Raw genomic sequence first — 17,219 nt, forward strand, 5'->3', positions numbered from 1 at the left:
TGCACTTCCGAGGCGTCGACGTCGAAAGCGATTACAGAGTGCTGTTTTTGTAATGGGTCCTATTAAAGGACAAATGGACTGTGTGATAAAAATAATTTAAAGTAATAAATAAATGTAACTTATTAAAGTTTCCCAGATATAATAGTGTAGTGTAGTAGATATACAATGACATAATAACAATAGATGGATGCATGTCTGTATGACGACAAATAGAGTAGAATTTCCTATTTATTAACTTTAGGTATACTATTTTAGTATGACGGATAGGACAAAAAGTCAACGAGTTTTGTAGGCCAATGTAAATGTAAACAATACACAGAATTTAATGGGCCGTCAAGACATTCAAATTTCTTACCTATAAGCTATACGTCATTATTTGGGGTATATTTCAGTCCGATGAACTCACCTCTAGATCTTCGTAGGTGCGAAAAGCCATTATGGCGAAACCATCGATGATGTCCTCCTCTCCGAGTGGCTCCCGCGACTTCTTTCTCCTGGCCGGAGGACGAGGCGGCTTCTCTCTCGCCGGAGACTCGTCCTCGCCACTGTCCCCATCCTTAACTTTACTCTCTCGCTGTGCTTGCATGCGCTGTGCCCGCTCCCGTCGCCTATTTCTCTGATTGCGCTGCTTCACTTCGTTTTCCATCGTTCGCACATTATTCGAATCACCCGACCACCGTGCTTCACTACACTAAAGTCCGCACTACACTTTTATCACACATGGTTATCCGTCGCTTCTATGCCGTGTTATTCGACAAAATACAAAACTTGCACTCAGAAAAAGACACTGCTCGTTTCCAATGGCGGACCGTACACCGTTGCCGCATTGCAAGTAAAATGGCCGCGTAGCACTCGACGGGCTGTTTTCTTTCACATTCACGTAAACGGAGGCATTATTCCACTTAAACTAAGACATATTACTATATATTTTAACAAGAACTAAGACAACAATACGATAAATTAACTTTATACATTATTCTCTGTGTTCAGAATCAGTCAATAGTCAATACAATGAAAGGTGTTGCACGACGCCAACGCTGCGTTGCGGTCGCGATGGTGAACTAAATCAGTATTGCCAACACACTAAAACTAACATTCCGCGATATCGGGCGTCATTGGCAATGTGGCGCTCGGTTTTCTTTTTCTTACAAATTAGTTTATCTCTTTCTATGTCATTAGATTCGAAATAGCTTGTGTTGATATTGTTTTATATGTGTAAGGTAAGATTAAATAGATATATTATATTTAATTTTTATCACAAATTAATTTCTTTATACTTCATTTATTATTGTTGATTATTCCTGAAATAATACATAGTATTAATATTAGATATTTGATTATGTTGGTAGTAGGAACATGTTGAGAAAGAACTTGTTTGTGTAAACGTTTTCCAACATTGATTCACTGTGTTCATATTCAGTAGAAATTGGAGCTCGTTTGACTATGTCAGATAGCACGGTGTGTACAGATTTACGATGCCAAAATCCTATGTGAGAAATTGTTCAGTAGAAATAAATTTGTGATGGCTGATTTTGACATTTTCTTACGCTGCATTCTAAGATTTAAAAAAAATGAAATAAATATAAGTACAATAATATTTCTATTTAATATTATAATTTATTTTATCACTAAATGCAGTAATTTAAATTGTTTGTTATTTTTGCTGCTGGCAAAATAAATTTTATTATCTATGACATAAATAATATACCTTTCTACAGTATGTAATAGATGGCGTTACTGACTTTTATAGTTTCATGTGAATATTGGTTTGCTTAAGCAATTCAAACCTTATTCCAGTGACTTAAATTTCATACCATTTATAATAATTTTTTTTAAGGATGAAAGTACCTTTCGCGCCTGACTAAATTGATAATTGATAAACAAATTGAGGTATATATATATATTATTAAGCTTACTAACCCTAAAGTTATAAGAGGAAGAGATTGTTAGTAATGGAAAAGGGTCCCATTGCTAGGGGTTGACCTTTCTTAGGAAACCATCGTCCTGAGGTCTATTTTTTTTTTTGTGAAAATGGAAAACCCCGCCTGTGCTAACGATTATATTTTTGAAAACAGGTCAGTTGTCTTCCGGGTCTATTCATCACGAAGGGTTGACTGAACTGCCTTTTTATCGTCATTTATATATATATATATATATATATATATATATATATATATATATATATATATATATATATATATATATATATATATATATATCTATCATCTCATGCTCTTACTGGTACTCCGCCAGTCTTTAGTCAGCTAACGCAAGCGGAGTAAACATTCCATTAACATCCAATAAAAAATATATTAAATTATTGTTGAAAAAACCTTTTAATTAGTTATGAAATAAAATGAAAATTCAGCCTGCATTATTCGTAAACGCTGACTGGCTATGGGGATGGCAGACTTCATTACTACCAATTCAATTTTCATGTGCAAAATACATTTTAGTTATTTTTTCTCTTGTAAAATTGTCGCCCTAGGATATAAATATTTATTAGGCCGTTAGGTTTGTGTATAATTAAGGGCCCTGACATGACTTAGCGGACGACAGATTTTTGCATCTTCTTCAATTTTTTATTACTATCTGTATTATTAGCCATGTGGTCTCGACATTGAATAGGCCACCCCTTCCTTTCCCGTGAGTTTCTTAAGAGGCGACTAAGGAAGAGCAAGGGATAGACAGCAACATCGCTCTTAAAACATCTCTAAAGCCTAACTGCGGTTGCCAATCCACCTGCCAAGCTTATGAACTACTGGCAAAACCCCCCAAGAAGGATGCTTATGTTCAGCAGAGGACGGTTAAAGGCTAATACGATGATATGATATGATCTGTTTTATTAAATTCAAAAGTCGAGATTTAAAAAGCTTTCTGTACATTCATTACAGGAATAAAATAACGAAATGTGAAGTCATATTTACGACTTCATTTTTCCGTCTTCACTTCACATCCCGTCCGACTTTACTTACTTAGTAGAGTACTACTACTACTAGTATTATGTATTACACCTATTATGTAGTACTACTACTAACAGCATGTTATGCGGAGTTGTTAAATAGGAATTTGCAACATTATTGATTTGATTTCATAGATTCTTTATTTAAGTAACTTTATGGCCTGTGCCTATAAGATGAACGACTTTTGCGAATATTTTACTCAGATGTAGAAGGCAGAGAGAATGTTATATTTTTTTTTATCTCTCGTGTATTCTATTTTAATGAACAAAAGAGTAATTTCGAGGATAGAGTTCTACCGCTATTTACGCTGATCTAAATTAAGCTATTAACAGTAAAAAATAAAACAACACACTCTTTTTGTTTCACATCATTAGGTGAAATAATTACATATATTACTCATGAATGTCGCCATCTGGTGAACGTAAAAATGTTAACCACATTTTTGTCGTACACCGGCTGGTAAATGAGACTCTCGATTGGTAAATATTATTATGATGGAAATAAAAAAAAAATATATTTTTTTTTATTTTCATAAAGTGAATGATTTATTTTGTAAATAGTTGTTCACGAAAATAACTGAGTATATTAAATTAATGGCTATATTAATATGGTTGTAGTTAGTAACTGCCGAAGTTATTTACACTAAATTATGTGGTATAATTAGTATTTTATATTTCCATGACGTACATATATCGTAATTAAAATTGCATAAAGTATAATAAGTTTCACACAATCATACTAACCCCCTGATCTTCAAGCTAGGATAACATTAGTTATTAGGAACTAGGTAACGAGCAGTTGGGGGCAAAACTTAGAACACCCAAACCCTAGCCAGTGGGGGGAAAGGGATAGTTAGGAAAGTAGACTGAGAATCCCATTGCTAGCAATATACCCAGGTCGACCTCCACGCGGTTCTCTCTGGAAACTATCATGGTTAATTCCTGATGAATTCATCATGATGGGCTAACTGGCCTGTTTTCATTCTCATCTATCACTCTTCATTGGTACTCCGCCAGCGTTTCCCGTTAGCGCAGGCGGGGTTACCATTCCATTTTCACCCATCAATAAAAAAATACCCTAGCCAGTAGAAAGAAAGAGAAGAGAGTTAGTTCGTTATTTAGCCCGACCAAGATCGAATCCGGGACTTTAATTCGTTATGTACATAAATGTAAACACTTACAAAACATATTTTCAGCTAATTACAAGTACTTTAATAACTTTTTTATTTCTTATTCTGCGAAGTACTTAGAACGCAATTCTATTGTTATATTAAAATACTTTGCTGACAGAAGCCGCATTAAAATTATTATTCTGTGAAATACTTTCCGATTAATCGGCAAGATATACGTCATTGTTTGTTCTGTTCACTGGATCGCGTAATTTAAGCGGCATCCACACTCATCGGCTTGACGTATTCAGTGTAAACGTGTACCTCAATCATATTTTACAGATATTTCAATATATAAAAAGTATTTATAAAATGTCTATAGATATCTACAACTTATATTATAAAAAATAATTTTATGTTTATTTCTTTGATTGAATATTTGATTGTTTGTCAGTAATGAATAAACTCAAAAAATACGTAATCGATTTTAAAAATACTTTTACCTATAGAAAGCTATATTATTAGTGAGGAATATAGGCTGTATTTTATATAATATTAAAATAAAAAAAAGTGAGAAACTATGGCGGAGCATTGGTAGTTTATAAAGACAATTAAGTGTGCATATATGTTGCAATATATTTTAATATGTCTATGTTTTTAAATTTTCTTAAGGGCTTTTACCTTTTTTGGTCCTAAACCGTATATATATATCACGATGTTCGTTCGTTCACGTTAGTTTTCGGAACCTCTCAACTGATTTAAACGAAATTATAAATGTGTATTTTATAATCTAACTTGAGAGATAGGACAAATTTATCCTAATAAGAAAAAGTGGACCAAATGTGGTAAAGCCACGTTTAAATATGCAATCTTAGGAATACTCAAATATAAGGTGACCAACTATTTTTTGTTCAAAAAGAGTACATTTTGCAAGTATTTCATAGGTGAAAAAAAAAGAAGAAAAAACGAAAAAAACTTTATTTTCTTTTAAAACATATTTTTCTTCGGAGTGGATTTTTTTTGCTAAATGAGGATGTTCGTCTAATAAATGTAGTCACATCCGAACAACTTTCATTCCATATATTAAATTTGACTGTTAAGACGGCAGATAATGTTTTTACAGAAAGTTGCGACTTTTCCTTGCTCCAATAATCATTCCCTAGTGAAAATACCTTTTCAATAGTAGCATTAGTGCCTGGACAACATAAGGAAATCTCTATTAAAATTTTTAAATTTTCATGTGGAATATGTTCTATTGAAATTCTAATGAAATTCAAATCACTGTCAAAATAATTTTAAATATTTAATTAATAAAATTGTAATAAAATAATCTAAAAAAATGTTTTAGAAATACAAATGAGTATAAAATTATACAAATGAGTACTTTCAGAGTACAAGATTTGAAAGGAGAACGGTTTGCGAAAAAAAGAGTACAAAACTCAGTAAATAAGTATAGTTGGTCACCTTATCAAATATCATCATAGTCGTAGAATAGTGACGGATCTTTATATGTAATCTTCGTCAGATCCATCAGTATTATACGACTATGACGATATGTATGCATAGATAAGATTCTCTTCATTATATAGCCCCAATCAATGGTCTGTAAAATATAAAATCAAATTGAAAATTTCCTTTCTCGTTTTGTTGAAAAATTGCCATTATGCTCAATAGGTAGATTCAAAGATCAATCTGATAATGAAGACGCGTTGCGCACTCTCCGCTCTAACTTGTATAATAATTGTTTGTGTTATGAATATTAATTTTATTTAAAGGAGCTATGAACTGGATTTGTTTCAGTAACGTGTGATCTATTCGGATATTAACTCGTGTTTATGTGAATACTTCAGTTGATAAATTTTGTATCACTTTTAGGTACTTGTTCTTATAAGTATTATCATTCATCTTTAATTGTTTGAGCATACTATTAGACTTTCATTATGTCTGTAAATTTAATTACATATGCTGCTATTGTATAACATAATTTATAAGGCATAAATGTTGTTAAAAGTGATTCTCTATGCTATAGTTCACCATAGACATTTCCCAGTTTCTGAAATGACACCGTACCATACGTATGATGACGTAGATCAGGATTATTAATGGTGTTAATCTAATTTCTTGAAAATACCTACTCAATATTAGTTTAGAAGTCTTAGGATTACTATTTATAGATATTCAATTATTTCACAGTGGTAATTTTACTTTTATTAAGGTCGATTGTTTGTTCTTCATTTGCAGTAAGTATTTATTTATTTTTTACTCTTTTTTGCACCACTTGAAAACAATATAAAATAATTATAATATAACGTACAATAAAATAATAAGTATGTTCAATTGATTAGAAAGTTAATAATTTACATACCTATATACAGGTATATAATATTAAAATCAATTTATTTGTTTATAAACCTACATATTATGCAGATTACGTGTAAATTTTAACTGATATGACATTATTGCAGTTGTAAAACAAAACCGATGTATATTAGTATTAATATTTTAAACTCATATTAAATTACGAATACCTATAATTTTCAACCGACTTCAAAAAGACGGAGATTCAAAGGCAAAAAAATATGGAATGAGCTTCCTGCCGAGGTTTTCCCAAGAGCCTACAGCATGGGGTTCTTCAAAAGGAGGATAAAGAGGTTTCTCCATAGTCGGCAATGCACGCGTAATACCTCTGGTGTTCATAGGCTACGGTAACCACTTACCATCAGGTGGGCCGTATGCCTGTTTTCCACCTCAGTGGTATAAAAAAAATCTCATAACTCCATCAGTTTTAAATCGTTTTGGATTTTTTTATCTGTAAGAATATGCTTACAAATTGGTCCCATTGAAATTTTATCAATATAGGTTCAGTACTGTTTACTTTTTAAATCCTAATATTTGGTGTTGATATAATTGAAGTTGTTTTTTTTTTGTGGGACATAATCCTCTATTATATTATTTTATTTATAAAAGTAAAAGTGTTTTTTTTTTTGTTTTCTCATTTTAACAGCTTAATTAATCATCATGAAATAAGTAAGAATAGCATACACGCAGTATTTTGGGTTCTAGCTAAGAACATACCAAGGTTATTTCATATGCAAATCTCTCTATCATAAGTCACGTGCAAACTTGCTAGTAAAAATAATTTAATATATCCTGCATACTGCATATCTATCCTATACTTGGTAAGCTGTATTATTTATAGGTGAACTTTCTATACATACAATTATCAGACTACTTTCGAGTTTTGCTGTAGCATCAGATTACAACAATCTATGATGCTGATGGCCATTAATGTTAATATCTATCATTGTAAACTTAGGTGTACTATGATAGGTCCAGAATCTTATAGCGTATTTAATAACAATATATTAATTAATTTTAAATACATTTAAATTCATTATTGCGTCTCGAGTTTTCCAAAAAAATAATAGAAAATAATATCGTGACACGATTACAGATCCCGTTCAACTGTTCTTAAAATATAAAAATCATATTCGAAGTTACAATAATTATTGAATATTAACTATATAATATAAGTATAATATATAACTTTGTAAAAATATTATGAATCATCTAATTTATTTTCTGTTCGATTCAAAGCAGACGTTTTTCACTTCATTAAATAGAACACGTTCAATAAATATATATAAAAAAAGTATTTTTATTTTTTTACACTTTGTGAATAAAGTACCTGCGATCCTATAAATAAATAATTGGCCTGAATAGACACAGAAATGAATTTTTGGAAGTTTTGTGCTTTGTTATAAATTACGGAGCGAAAAATGATAGCTCGTAACAATTTGAGGATATCATAACTGGTTTTACACGGCTAATAAAATAAAAGATCGTTGCTGGTTTACAGTATTTAAATCTGGCAGTTGAGGATGATGACCTGATTTAATCCAGAAAAAAAAGGTGACAATTTTTTTTATTTATGAACTTTGATAGTTGTGTTTGTGCTATTTTGAGTTATTTTTAATTAACCATTAAACCATTATAGGGAGTTATCTTTCAAAATGCATATAGAAATACAACCGTTCAATTTATATATCATAACGCCGTCGTGCGGTCCCGGCCTACTATAGGCCACCCCTTCCTTTCCCGTGGGTGTTGTAAGAGATGATTAAAGGAACTTAATGGTAGAAGAATGGGTAGCAGCGTCACACATAAAACATCACTAAAGCCTATCTGCGGTTGCCAATCCACCTGCCAAGCGTGGTAACTACGGGCATATGTTCAGCAGTCTACATTTAACGGTCGTTATGATTGCTATATTGCAGTGAAATTATAAGATTTGAAGTATTACACACTAGACTTTAGGAATCGTTACGCGTGTAGGGTAGGTAACATGATTGTTAGTATATCCAATAAAGCCCATGGTGTAGTTATTTTTTATTGGTTGGAGTTTGCCACATTCCATTAGTCGTCAGTTTTTAGTTAATGTTAAAAAGAAACTTATAGCTATGATTTTATGTATGTATGAATTAGGATACCTAGTGACCCCATCTGACTTTTTACGAGAAACAAAAGAAAAACTTTTGGCTCCGTGTGAATTAAGCCGCGCTTCCGACTTTATAACGAACAAGCCAGCTGCACTACAATGAATATCATACTCGTAATAATTTGTATAACCGGGTTTTGCAGTTATTAAAGACTATAAAAGGATGTTAATTTCGTTCGCTCATACTATATCATTTTGTATTCATAAAAATTTAATTGGTTTACAAGAGAGCATCTGAACGAATTCGGAATAACATTTCGAATTCATAAATTACGGCAGTTCACTTATCGTTTTAAATTCAGCGGCTCGTAATAGCGCGATATAGATCTCGATCGTAAATTAACACCTGAATGTTTTACATTTATTAATGCCTATGTTATTAACTAGGTAAATTATTTTAGCAATTTAATTTATTATTTTACCAGTTATGTCCGCGATTATGTTCGCATTACGTGATGATATAATGATTGACCAGGATGAAAAATAGCTATTTTCATTTTCATTGTAAATACTACTTGTATGTCATATGACATTTAGTTGAGATATTTATGGCATTAATAGGTAACAAACCAACTCGGTAGGTATTTCATATAGACGTGATACTGTTGTGTGGTCCCGGCATAGAACATGCCATCCTTTTCTTTCCCGTAGTTGTTAAGAGGCGAATAAGGGAATTTAATGGTCAAGAGATTGGCAGCAGCGTCTCTTTTAAAACATTAACAAAATTTAACTGCGGTTGGCAACCCGAGTACCAAACCCAGCCAAGGGGGAGGGTTTGGTACTCGGGTTCCTATCAGTATCAGCCAGTAACCGTCCTCAGCAGTGGACCGTTACTGGCTGATATGATGATTAGGTGACACTGCTAAAGGTCTCCTCCATTTCTTTTAATGGTACGACCACATTGCATGCTATTTCCGAAACAATATATTGTTTATTTAGATAAAAGCAGTTTTTATATTTAATTCCTATTGGAATTTGGACCTATTAGTCTTTAAAATATGCTCTTAGTATGTTGTTGAATTATGTATTTCGTCTCAAATTTAAACAGTTTTTTAACATATAATAACTAGCAAATACTAGTAGACAAATAAATAAAATGCTACTAGGAATGAATGACCCAGTATTTAAATATGTTTATTGTTTTCAGAAAATTACAAGTATGAATATCAAAAGAGTAGATCGGCTAATCATAACCACGGCTATAGTAGGCGTGCTGGTTTCCACTTACGCTCTTTATGTGGAGATGATAGCGGAGGCACGTCCCGGATACAAAGCTCTATGTGACATATCCGAGTACGCCAGTTGCTCTCGGGTGCTCACTTCTCAGTAAGTAGCACTTTTCAGCAGCTTCAAACAAATATTACTCAATCCTACTATACTAATATTTAGTTATTCTTTGTTGTAATATTAATGCCTCAAAATGAATTATTATTTTTTCTTTCTTCACTGTTTTATTATGATTATTATATTTTATATTTTTTTTTTACAATATTTATTTATGGCATAAAAATAATAAAAAAATATGTGATCCTGTATAGGATTTTAGTCGATTGTCTCGTCATATTTAAAGGAAAAAAAAATATATTTAACTGTAAATTATATAGTAGAGATCCTTGTCATAAAAAAAGAAAACAAGTATTATTATTTTGGCTATCCTGTTTAAGTGCAACTATATACTCATACTCTATGATTGTGGCCATAAGTGGGACGATAATGGCTTGTTACGATGATTGATGATGATGATATAGCATGTAAAGATGGAGATTGAAATATCAACGGATAGCCTTAATAAATAAGTGAACCAAGATACCTGAAATTTGTCAGATTTTCAAATTGTTTTAGGGAACATTCTTTTTAACTTTGGACGTAAATATTTGCTAGTGGTTGAGCTAAAATATAATTGTGTATAATTTGGAGTTAATTTAAAAAGACAGTGTTTTTATAATATTTCCTCAGCCATAGTTTTTTTTTTTTGTATATTTCTTTTCTAATTACAGATATTCAAAAGGATTTGGGCTTCTTCCCAAAGAGTTGAAAATGGACGTACCAAATTGCATTTATGGAATAATTTTCTACTGTCTTATTATATTTTTAAGTAAGTATAAAATTTTACGCTCTAAATGAATTGAAAAAAATATTTAAGGGATTGTCGCATTCATTTTAGCTAAATTGTATACACAATTTATATAACAGTGTATAGAGACAATAAGTAGGTTAGTGTTTCGATATAAGAATACATGGATATTGAATTTAAATATAAGTTTTTTGGCGCGTATAGTGTTTAATTACGAAATAAAAAGATCGCGGTTTTAAAGCTTTTTTGCTTTATTTATCTAGTAAGAATATTATACAGTTGTATATTAACATATTTAAGTGCAGTTGCACTTAAATATGTTATTTTTTTATCCATGTTTATTTTTATTTGGTTACGGTCATAGTACATTATTTCTCGCATGTATGGGTTAATCATCATAACCTTCAAGAAAAGAGTATACTCTTTTTTAAAAGGCTAACAGCACACCTGCAATGCCTCTGGTGTTGCGGGTGATCATGGGCGGCGGTGATACCATCAGGTGAGCCGTATGCTCGTTTGCCTCTGTGTAATAAAAAAAATCTAGGATGTTGATTGCTTGTGTGTCTTTCATTTAAATATTTTCAGCCGTTTAAATTGAATAATAAATGTCTAAACATCTTCACAAAGTTGAGATTTACTGGCTGGCAACCAAGATATTGTATGTGCACATAGTCTTTTCAGTTGCATAATGCGTGTATGTGTTTAAGATGCACAATCTAAGTGTAATTCGCACATTACAGCCCGTTGGCAATAGTTTCGTGACCTAACCACGAGAAAAATCTTTCGAAATCCGCGCAAGCTGCTTGCAGTACGCTTATTTGGTAGCTCACGAGCTGCGAATAACCGTTATTGTAATAGGATAACATTTGTTCGCTTGAAATTGCCTGAGAAGTCTGAAGTATTTGCAAGTTGTTTGTGTAGACTACAAGACAAATACTTTACAAACCACTTGCATTACTCTTATTTAGACCACTTTATTAAGAGATTGGAAAAGAAGGTTTTTAAATAATCTGTATTGTTCCTGCGTGTAACCTCAATATTTACATCAATTCTAAATCGATTTTGATAATTCATTTTGCAATCGATGAGTCGATATCCGCGTTTAATTATTTATTTAATTATTAATTAGTATAAGTATGTGTATAAGGCGATTTTAATGCTCATTGGCATTCTTCATTCAAATGGAATTCTCTCCCAGTCAAGCATAAGGAAGTGTTAGAATACTCGAATGTGGTACTAATAATAATTGATTTATATACATGCTAAAATTTACATATATATGTAAATATACTTATATATAAGATATACTAATATAGTATAATACATACACGAAGATGAAAATAATAAATAATACTTGTTTGATAGTATCGCGTTGGTCCCATATTAATTTTGTCACTATTAAATCACTTGTCTCCTGTAGGGCAAGTTCTTAAATTATATTTGACTAGCTTTTACCCGCGACTTCGTCTTCGTGACTGAGATATTTTCTCTGACTGGGATAAAAAGTATCCTATCTGCTTCCCCATATCGTATAGTACGGGTATATCATATTTCATAATGATTGGTTAAGCCGTTATAATAGAATATTCTCTTCTTCAAAATACTCTCATATTAAAGCACCACATTTCTAGGCCGCTGAGTTAAATTAGTCACCACGCTGAATCACTTCATTCACCGCTTTGAATTCAATTCCCATACTCGGTGGAAGTTTGGTTCCTGACTCCTTTTCCATTCCTCCGCCGAGTCAAACGTACTATGCGCTAATGTTTCGAAAGTCTGATAGGGCGAATGAAGCGATTTTAACTGTTGTGATAGTAGATTTGTAGCGAAACATTTGAAATAAATAAGCCATTTACGCGCTAACAGGTAATAATAAAAACAAATACTTTTACATTTATCACATAAGTAATGATAACTACATACGAATATATTACTGATTACTCGTAAAAACATTCAGAGCATAAATTTTATTTATATGTATTAGTTGATATCCACTATTATCTCTGTATTTATTTACTCTAATTCTAATATATAAATGTGTATGTTTGAATTTTTATTATTCAATTATGTTTAAACGGCTTAATAGATTTCGTTCAAATTTATTGTTCGATTAGGTTATTATGTAGGATACTTTATATAATGATTAAAATAGCAAGTAAGCATTTAGCAATTTAGTAAGCTAGTATTTTATAAAAAAATTAAGTTGTGCATTTATATATGTTTACCTACTACAATGTTGCTGACAATGTTATAATTACCTTATAATATTAGATATATTTATATATTATACATATTTTATATATATATATATATTTATATATACATATAATATATTTAGATTTATTATACAATTAAATTTATCTGTCTCTTAACTCAATTTTAATAACATTTTTGTATTTAAGCGTATTTTCCTGTATTTATCTTATTAATTTATTATTATACTCATGTGGATATCCTCGTGAGTTCGTCTATTAGACATCCTAAATATTAGATATCAAAGTCATGATATTGTCAAAAGTTTCATATAATAATGAACGTAAATAGATAAAGTTTATAATTAAGTTCGTTTCCACAAACAAATAGAATTTATCGTCAAAATTTAATATCAGTAAACTGTTCTCTATTTAGAACGTTGTAAGAGTTCGCGTGAGCTTTTATTGTTTTGCTAAAATGTTAATTCTACGAAACACGGTCGTAAACGGTCTGAATTGTTAGTGGCATTGTTATCCCGACTCGATATTGAAATAAGCCACGGCTTTTGTTTGATTTATGTCGTTACCCAACAGTTCATAATCCATCAAAATATTTGCTTTATTAAATTGATTCTGAAATTCTCGATATTTTGCCACTGTGTAACGTAATTGCGGTTGGCTTGTTTAATTTCATCATTATAGAGACCGGGAATGCTGGATTTATTGGAGAATAATAAATCGTGGTCATTTGTTTGTGTAAGTATTGTTTTATAGCCGGATATTTTTTATACATCTTAGTATGGCAAACAAGTAATGGACTCGTGGAACTAGTCAACATCATCTATAGGTATGAACAGCATCATGGACTATAGAATCACTGTAACGTAACCGTCATGCGTTGTTATTTCTTAGGACTGAGATGTTGTCTCTGTGTCCTGCAAAATATCACTGCCATGCCCCTTCAAACAGAAACACAGTTATTCAAAACACAATTGTTCGACGATGAAAAATGAATCGGATAGATATACCTTTAGGAAATCACATGGTATGTGCTTGTATACAATACTTAATAACATTTTTTAAAAGTAGTGCGTTTAAATATAGTCAATGACCTTAAATTTGGATTAACATTTGTCTAGCTCATGTAATTTGATAGGTTTTTTTTTATGGAATGGTAATCCTGTTTATGCTAAGAGTTTGCATTGGCGGAGCATCAGTGGAAAAAAACAATTAGAATGTAATCTTGCCCCATATTTGTGTTTGTCGTGTAAGTCCCGGTATAAAATATGGCACCTCTTTCTTTTTTGTGGGTGTCGTAAGAGGCGATTTAGGGAGCTTATGCTGGAAGGATGGGCAGCAGGGTCCCTCTTAAAACATCACCAAAAGCCTAACTGCGGTTGCCAATCCGCCTGCCAAGCGTGGCAACTACTGGTAAAACCCCCAGCTGATACAACATCCCCTTATCATTGTGGGAAATTTACTAGGAATTTATAATAAATTACCACAATGATTTTCATGAAGTTCGCGTTAACCGTGTATATTGCTAACAATGGGTACTAGAGACCTCATTAATAAACAATCTTTTTCCCAACTCGGAATATTTCTCTCCTGTTACATACTAGTAGTAATTTATTTTCACAAATCTTTTGGATTTAATTTAATCTTTCATTTACTCGTTTTTGTTTTAAGGCGCAATAACTTGTTAATACAGTAATTTTATTTTCAGCAACCTTCAATCATCTCGCTTGGGTTCGGCTGCAACTTCTTTTGACATTAACTGGTCTTGCATCGAGTTTCTACCTAGCATATCTACTTGCGTTTGTTTTACGCGACGTGTGTGTTGTTTGTATATCAACTTATTTTGTTAACGGTGCTCTTGTTAGGCTGGTATACCAGAAAAATAAAATATTGTCAGAAAAGAATAAGTGAAACCTCAGATGAATTACAAGTACAATCTGAAACAAAGTTATTAAGTAATAAGATAATAAAAACATTCTTTTTTTATGTCATTCCTGTATTTTATAAATGAAAAGTTTTATTTATTGTTGTATGTTGAAATATAACATGGAAAATATTTGTTTTGCATTTTATTGAATTTATACGATTTGATGCGATATACTGCCATCTTTTATTTCATTATAGATACCTGAGTACTATTTCAGATACTACTGACATCTATCGTTGAATAGCAAGTATTTATAATAATATATAGATGGCGCTGTAAACTAAAAGTAACGGTAAAATTCGAATAGTCGCAGAATTAAATTTGTGGAACCCATAGTTACCAACGTAATGTTACTGTATTTGGTTGAGGTAGGTAGCTTATTTGTTTGCATATGGGCAGACTGTAAAAGGATACGAACATGTTTACGCTATTATCCCTATATTGTAGCACGCAATGTGTCTACTTAATTATGTGTAAGTGAATGTGACTGCCATATTTACATACGCCAATAGTAAGTTGACACAAAATTATGTTTATGTAGGTAATGTTTTTTTTTCTAATATTTTCGTAGTACTATAATGGATTGGAATCGACTGATTTGCCTAATGATTTACTAGTTTACAATGCATTTTTGCAAATTTTTACTGTTGCTTACCAGTTATGGTATAGGTACTAAGTTCAAATACATAATTAAAATTTTTGATCAGCTATATTTTTTGTATTTTAGATTTAGAAACTGTAAAAACAATGTATTTACTAAGTAAAAAAATTAAACATTCATAATCAAAAATTGTGTTTTAAAGATCTCCTCTTATGTGTAGCCTGTAATTTTTTATTATAAAGTTCTCTTTCTCACTGGGAATCGACAGATTTGCCTTTATTTTATAGATAATCTATCCGGTTAAAAATATTGCAATAATTTGAAAGTAAAATATATTTTTGTTGCTATAAAATATTATTTATTTATATATTATATTAATATCTATTGTTAATTGTGGAGATTTGAACTTATTAATTAATTTTGAAATTATAGACAAATATACTTTTTCATACCTTTTTATAAAATTTGTGGAAGAATAGATTTGAATGTTTTAAAGCATATTTCGCAATAGGTATCTAATGTTGACGAATAAAAAAATAAAATTACTTTGTTCTGTATTTAACATTTTGAATAGTAGATATGTAATTAAACGAACGCAAATGAGGAGGTATCTACTTAATCCCCGGTCATCATAATTTAATCTTATAGTAATGATATTATCGCTACTACTTAGGTTTACCGACAAAGGCTTTAAAATATTAAAACAAGTTTAAATATATACGTGTTCTCGTTTAATTTTTTACAAGGGTTTTTATAAGCGGTTTTCTACCCGGCGCCGGCAGAACTTCACGTAAATCTGAGCGGGACTGAATGTCGTTGAACAGACAATCAGATGGCGCTCACATCTGATAAATAAAGAGGCAGTTACGCCAAAACAGAGGAAGATTGTAGGCTTTGATTAGGTCCTCGGTAGCATATTATATATGATATATAAAACTGTATAGGTATATACACATTTTCCTGATTGTATTTAGATATACACTTAAGGATTTTTATTTTCTTAACTCTATCATGTTCAGCAGTGTTAATTAAGGGAGGAAACGTTGGTGATGGTGATATGAATAAAATAAGATGTTCTATGTTAGATCGAATGACATTGTCTGAACAATAATGTCTTAACAACAAACGTCTAAGATACCGAAAGTTCAAATTTCAAACATTGACTGAACTTATAATTTATATTCTCTTACTTATTTGGATTAGTCGTATTGAGTATGGCAAGCTGAAACCCTTCTCTTCGTTTCGAAAAACTTTTCCTGTAATATAGACAGTATTATTTTTATATTTATAACGTAGGTATGAAAATATTTATAGTTTTTATAAAATATAAATATTTGCATGCCTATATCACTTAAGGTAATTGAACAGGTGCCAAATTGATTGTTTTGAGGATTTGTTCGGATTAATACCTGCTGCTGGTTTTCACTATCGTACAACCTGCCACAAACTAAAGTTCCATCCCATCTGGATAAATGGTGGTCCTCCACCGTACGTTTTTCAAGCCATTTTCATCCACGCACAATCATTGATTGGAATCAACTTCCAGCAGCAGTATTTCGGAACCGATACCACATCATAACTAAAGAAAAGAGCATATTTTTTTAAAAGGCTGGCAGCACGTCTGCCATGCCTTTGGTATTGTCAGTGATCATGAGCGGCGATGGTCACTTACCATCAGGTAAGCCGCATGCTAGTTTGCCCCCCCATGTTTTTTTTTTTCGTACCGTTTTTGCTGTTGTCCGCAGATGGCCTTTACAGCTTCACCGGGCGCGTACTACCATGTTATAAAAAAAACTTAGTACTACGTGGGCTTTGTTAATAATTTTAAGACTGTTTAA

At 31.6% G+C, this 17,219-nt stretch overlaps 1 protein-coding gene across 4 annotated transcripts; it reads left to right on the top strand.

Moving 5' to 3' along the window:
- Nucleotides 1-1,074: 1,074 nt before the first annotated feature.
- LOC113520658 (vitamin K epoxide reductase complex subunit 1) lies at nt 1,075-15,560 on the top strand. Of its 4 annotated transcripts, XM_052902550.1 has the most exons (5): nt 5,837-5,946; nt 6,265-6,311; nt 9,717-9,895; nt 10,567-10,664; nt 14,562-15,560. In XM_052902550.1, exons 3-5 carry the CDS (start codon nt 9,729-9,731, stop codon nt 14,762-14,764), a joined length of 468 nt encoding a protein of 155 aa, XP_052758510.1. In that variant the 5' UTR covers nt 5,837-5,946; nt 6,265-6,311; nt 9,717-9,728; the 3' UTR covers nt 14,765-15,560. The 4 variants fall into 4 exon arrangements, with proteins under 4 accessions (XP_052758507.1, XP_052758509.1, XP_052758510.1 ...); XM_052902547.1 differs by lacking the exons at nt 5,837-5,946; nt 6,265-6,311 and adding an exon at nt 1,075-1,220 and having other exon boundaries at nt 14,562-15,558; XM_052902549.1 differs by lacking the exon at nt 6,265-6,311 and having other exon boundaries at nt 5,823-5,946.
- Nucleotides 15,561-17,219: the final 1,659 nt, after the last annotated feature.

The sequence above is a fragment of the Galleria mellonella genome, unplaced genomic scaffold (assembly GCF_026898425.1).
Source record: "Galleria mellonella isolate WM207_F2 unplaced genomic scaffold, CSIRO_AGI_GalMel_v1 utg9223, whole genome shotgun sequence".
NCBI classification, from domain to species: domain Eukaryota; kingdom Metazoa; phylum Arthropoda; class Insecta; order Lepidoptera; family Pyralidae; genus Galleria; species Galleria mellonella.

Coding starts and splice junctions, on each gene's coding strand:
- LOC113520658 (XM_052902547.1), top strand. Junction 9,896..10,566: donor TCTCGGGTGCTCACTTCTCA/GTAAGTAGCACT, acceptor TTCTAATTACAG/ATATTCAAAAGGATTTGGGC. Junction 10,665..14,561: donor CTGTCTTATTATATTTTTAA/GTAAGTATAAAA, acceptor TTTTATTTTCAG/CAACCTTCAATCATCTCGCT.